Source organism: Bos indicus, chromosome 15, assembly GCF_029378745.1.
Source record: "Bos indicus isolate NIAB-ARS_2022 breed Sahiwal x Tharparkar chromosome 15, NIAB-ARS_B.indTharparkar_mat_pri_1.0, whole genome shotgun sequence".
Lineage (NCBI taxonomy): Eukaryota > Metazoa > Chordata > Mammalia > Artiodactyla > Bovidae > Bos > Bos indicus.
The window spans coordinates 83,100,156-83,106,240 of NC_091774.1; the positions used below are offsets into that span (position 1 = coordinate 83,100,156).

The window sequence follows — 6,085 nt, forward strand, 5'->3', positions numbered from 1 at the left end:
CTCAGGGCTGGTGCACTGGGATGATCCTGAGAGATGGGATGGGAAGGGGAGGGTGGAGGGGGGTTCAGGGAGGGGACACATGTACACCCATGGCTGATTCAAGTCAACGTATGGCAAAACCACTACAATATTGTAAAATAATTAGCCTCCAGTTAAAATAAATAAATATAAACAAAACAACAACAACAAGAAAAGAATCCAATGACTCTCTAAGGATAAAATATAAATTAATGATACAATTTAAGTAGTTGGTTCAAGTCTGGGAGATCTGGAAAGTCAACAGTCAGGATAGCACCTTGTTTTTCTTTTTAACCAGACCATGGGACCACAAATGTACATCCTGCTTCTGAAGACAAAAATTGGCTACAGCTGATAACCCTGCTTATCCCACAAACTATTTCCTTTCTTGCCCCTTGAGGTTTGAGGTTTGCAGGAAAATATCAGCATTAAAGTACTTCTAGCCATTCCATCTTGGTGATTATATTGCCTGCATACAACCATAAAGGTCTCAGATGTGACATGTTGCACAGATAATAGAAAGGAATGTATATTGGTTTTTCCATATTGGCTCTTACTCTGCAACATTGAATATTTGGTGACTTTATTATTGCCATGAATTCTCACACAATTCTCATCACCTCAAATATGTTCGGATGCTTGAAATAGCAGGAATTGTTTTGACCGGATGATCCCACTAGCTATGTCAACCAGGGGTAAATTTTCCAGACCTACTGAGGGAGGGAAAGAGGGGCTTGACTTCCATAATGTCAGAAATTGCTACTGACTGTGACATGGATTTTGAACATCATCCCCATCAGAAATTCCCACTGGACGCTAGAAGCAAAATGTTACATCATCAGAATCATAAGTTAACAGCCCTGAAGGGGCCGCACACTTCATTCCACCTCTCTTTATTGTTCAAATCATGTCCTCCTATTTAGACTACAACTGTAGAACTAGAATCTGATCAACAACTTATCAGATAAAAAGCACTGAAAGAGGTATTACTCAAACCTTAGTTGTATCGGACAAGTCTTCCGGGAAGGCACAACTAGGCCAACTGTATACCTTGTTTCTGTCTAAAGACACACCCTCTCTGTGTGTTCGTTCTCATTCCGGCCAGAAACACAGAATGGACGTCGATGACCACCACGTCTGGATTGTGCTGCGTCAGAATATTTGGGGGACAAGGTTTACCCGCTCCTGGGGCTTCAGCCAGGTGTCTCTCCTCTAGGGTTAGATGGAACTCTGTTCCATCTCAGAAGTAGAAAAGAAGCAACAGGTTCTAAACCTTGATGTTTCATGAATAATTGTTAATAGATTAATAAACAATGAGGCCACTCCACATGGAGGATAAAACAATGGGTCTCTAGGACTTAAAGATACTGTGTCTGTGTAGTTTGATTCAGTTGTTGGTCCATTTTGGCATATTATCTGGGTCAAATTAAGTCTGCTTTGTCAAAGGCAGAATGAACTTTGCTGTAGTCCATTCATATAAATATTATTGAGGGTTAAAGTAGGTCATTCTAACAAGACAAATCCATCAGAAATCTCAGTCTGTGGCCTCAGCAACACCATCTCTTCTTTTGCAACCTCTTCAAGGCATCTTTGATTTCTTTGTTCCTCAGACTGTAAATCAAAGGATTCAACATGGGAATCACCACCGTATAGAAGACTGATGCAAATCTGTCAAAGCTGGAGGAACCACCAGAGCTGGAACTTAAATAGACAAAGATACTTGAGGTATAGAAGAGAGTGACTGCTGTCAGGTGGGAAGCACAGGTACTGAAAGCCTTGGACCTGCCGCTTGCTGTCGTGATCTTCATAATGGAGATGACAATGTAGACATAGGATATCATGATAACTGAAACATTTACTATCCCAAAGATCATTGTTAATATAACAGTTAAGAGATGTAAAAAGAAAGTGTCAGTGCAGGATAGAACTAACAGCTGTGGCATGTCACAGAAGAAGTGGTTGATGACATTAGGCCCACAGAAGTGCAGCTGGAGTATGAAACACAATTGGAATACAGAAGCAGAGAGTCCAGCCAAGTAAGATCCCAGCACCATCCGACCACAGAGAGCGGGCGACATGTCTGACGAATAGAGGAGTGGGTTACAAATGGCGGCATATCGGTCATAAGCCATGGTGGTCATGAGGCAAGACTCACTCAGCCCCATGGTGGAGAATACGAAATTCTGAATAACACAATCTGCATAGGTGATAGTTTGCTGCTCCTGGAAGAAGTCGTGGAGCATCTTGGGGGCTGTGGAGGTCACGTAGCAGATGTCTATGAAGGACAGGTTACTGAGAAAGAAGTACATGGGGGTGTGGAGGTGGGAGTCCATTCTTATTAAGATGAGAAGCGACAGGTTCCAAGTCAGGGTCAAAATGTATATCACCAGGAACACGACAAAGAGCACTACTATGATTCTGGGAAAATCTGAGAATCCCAACAGGATAAAATGAGTGATCTCTGTGATATTTTCTCTTCTAATCATTGGTTTGATGCTCTTAAAATTCGAAGAGAGAAGAGAGGATGCATTGCTGAGTCGGGTGAGATGGTAGTATCACAAATCTCATATTTCCCCCCTTTGATCCCTGGAAAAGGGGAAATGCTTTACTGTCCTTGGAAAGAGGTCAGCCTTTCATCTTGTCCAGAAGTAACGTCTCGGTGTTTCAGGTTCTCAATTATCTCATGAGGTAGATCTCATGAACATTAAAAGACATATTTAAATAGCTGAAAAGCCACTACAATATTGTAAAGTATTTAGCCTCCAATTTAAATAGATTAATTTTATAAAATGCAAATAAAAAAACTTTGAAATAAAGCAACAGAAATTCTGTGATTGCTATATATAAATAAGAGATCATTGATTAAAATACCGGGTTTTTAAGAGACCTCTGATAATTCAATGTATAACTGCTGCTTTATAATAACAAAGCATAAATGCCTCATTCAGCATAAGTTCTAAATAGCTATTCTCTCCCAGATGGCCATCTGGAGAGATTTTTTAAACTTTCTTCTTTTACTCACAAAATAACTTGTAAAACTTTTAAAAGTATATTTAACACAGCAGCTCCTAAATAGCTGTAAAATTATATCACGATTTATAAATTGGATATTTTGGTGGGACCTAGAAGATATGCTTATTTTCAAAAATGTAAATGAACTTGGAGAGTATTACACTTAGTGAAATAAGCCAGAGAGAGAAAGACAAATACTATATGATATCACTAACATGTGGAATCTAAAAAATAAAGCAAACGAATGAAAATAATAAAAAGACAGAATAACAGTTATAGAGAACAAGCTGAGAGTTGCTGGCTGGGAGAGGGAAGCGAGTGGGGGCAAGGCCAAGGGGCGGAGTGAAGAGGCACAGACCGCAGTTCATAAAACGAACAAGCCACAGGGATACATAGAGTATAACCCATATTCTATAATGATTATGGACTGACTATAACCTTCAAAAATTGTGAATCACCACATTGTACACTTGAAGTTTATATAATATTGTACATCAACTATACCTCAATAAAAAATGGGTCAGTCACAAAATCTGACAGGAAGCCAGAAAATACCTCAAGACAAATGAAAATGGCAGTATAGCTTTTCTAAATCTATGGGATGCACCAAAAGCATTTTTAAGTGGGAACTTCATAGAGATATAGGCCTTCTTTAGGAAAAAGGAAAAACCTAATGTACCACCTAAAAGAATTAGAAATAGAAGAATAAAGCCTAAAGTCAGCAGAAGGAATGAAATAATAAAGATCACATAAGAAATAGTAGAAAAAAAGTAAGAAAGACCAATAAAACCAAGAACCTGTTTTTGGATAGATAACAAAATTGACAAACATTTAACTGGATCACCAAGAAGAAAAGAGAGAGGACCCAACTAAACAAAATAGCAAATGAAAGAGGAGAAATAAAGTAAATCCCTTATATATAAACTTCCAAGTTGCAAACCTTCAAAGGTGCAAACATTCATTTGCATGTCTAATCAGGTAAGTTAGTTCACGTATCTGGCATACACTGTCACATGCTTCCATCTTCTACAAGTGGGCTTCTGTGTACTTTACGATACAATACTGTATAGGGTACAGTAGTATAATATCTTTATTTTAAGCCCACAGTGTCTGAAAGCAAGCATAGAGCCAGCAGTGATGTAGCTGGTAGACTATGGTACTTTTCAAGTTACTATATCGTAAGATTAAAAATGCTTTTTTGTGTATGTGTTTGTCCTCTATGTATTATTTCTGTGAAAAGTGTTATAAACTTCTAAAAGTACCATACTACATAGCTGATTGTGTTGAGTACTAGGCTAATTTTGCTAGATTTATAAGCAAATTGAACTTGCAATGCCCTCTTGGTGTGGAACTCATTCGTATGTTTGTTGTCCAGTAACTCAGTCATATCTTGGGGACTAGCAATAAAAACCAATCTCTCAGAGATATAAAAAAAATCATAAGCAAATACTGTGAAGTTATACACCAACAAATTGGACAGCCTAGAAGAAATTAAAATTTTGAGAAACGTATAACCTGGAAGACTGAGTCAAAAAGAAATAGACAATTTGAGCAAACTGATTACTAGTAGTGACATCGAATTTGTAAGAAAACTCCCACCAAAGTCCCAGACCAGAGAGCATCAGAGGGGAATTCTATCAAACATGTAAAGAAAAACTAATAACAATCCTTCCTAAGCTATTACAAATAACTGAATTGAGGAGAACACTCTCAAATTCATTCTATAAGGTCACTATTACCCTGAAGCCAAAATCAGGCAAAGACACTACAAAAAAAAATAAAAATAAAAATACAGGCTAATACCTTTGATAAACAAGGATGAAAAATTCTCAACAAATATTGACAAACTGACCCCAACAATTTATGAAAGAATCAAACACCATGATCAAGTTGGATTTACTACAGGGTCACAAGAATAGTTTAACACACACAAGTCAATCAATGTAATACACAATATTAACAAAAGAACGGATAAAAATCATGTGATCCTCTCAACAGATGCAGAAAAAGCATTTGACAAAATATAGCATCTATTCATGATTTTTAAAATACTCATCAAACAGAGATCAAACTGCCAGCATCCACTGGATCACAGAAAAAGCAAGAGAATTCCAGAAAAACATCTACTTCTGTTTCACTGACTACACTAAAGCCTTTGACTGTGTAAAGCACAACAAACTGTGGAAAATTCTTAGAGATGGGAATACCAGACCACCTTACCTGCTACCTGAGAAACCTGTATGCAGGTCAAGAAGAAATAGTTAGAACTGGACAGGAATATGGGCTCGTTCAAAATTAAAAAGAAGTACGTCAAGGCTGTATATTGTTACCCTGCTTATTTAATTTATATGCAGAATACATCATGCAAAATGCCAGGTTGGATGAAGCATAAGCTGAAATCAAGATTGCTGGGAGAAATATCAATAACCTCAGTTATGCATATGACACCACCCTTATGGCAGAAAGCTAAGAGGAACTGAAGAGCCTCTTGATGAAAGTGAAAGAGGAGAGTGAAAAAGCTGGCATGAAACTCAGCATTCAAAAAACTAAGATCGGAGGAGGAGCTAAGATGGCAGAGGAGTAGGACGGGGAGAACACTTTCTCCCCACAAATTCATCAAAAGAACATTTAAACGCCAACTAAATTCCACAAAACAACTTCTGAATGCCGACAGAGGACATCAGGCACCCAGAAAAGCAACCCATGTCTTCAAAAGGAGGTAGGAAAAAATATATAAGACAAAAAAAGAGACAAAAGAGGGAGGGACGAAGCTCCGTCCCAGGAAAGGAGTCTTATAAAGAGAGAAGTTTCCAAACACCAGGAAACCTTCTCACTGCCGAACCTGTGCTGAGCCTAGGAAGCACAGAGGGCAACATAACAGGGAGGGAAAATAAATAAATAATTAAAACCCACAGATTACGAACTCTACGGTAACTCCCCCAGTGGAGAAGCAGCGCAGACGCCTGCATCCACCATTAGCAAGCCGGGGCTGGGCAGGGAGGCGCAGCGCGGGCTGTACCACTTAGAGTAAGGATCTGGCCTGAATACCCCGAGC

The 6,085-nt window shown here is 38.7% G+C and overlaps 1 protein-coding gene across 1 annotated transcript; it reads right to left on the reverse strand.

The window, feature by feature from the left end:
- Nucleotides 1-250: 250 nt before the first annotated feature.
- On the reverse strand, nt 251-2,601 carry LOC109569176 (olfactory receptor 5AN1-like). Its single transcript, XM_070803218.1, has one exon. The coding sequence runs from the start codon at nt 2,502-2,504 to the stop codon at nt 1,566-1,568; it is 939 nt and encodes a 312-aa protein (XP_070659319.1). The 5' UTR covers nt 2,505-2,601; the 3' UTR covers nt 251-1,565.
- Nucleotides 2,602-6,085: the final 3,484 nt, after the last annotated feature.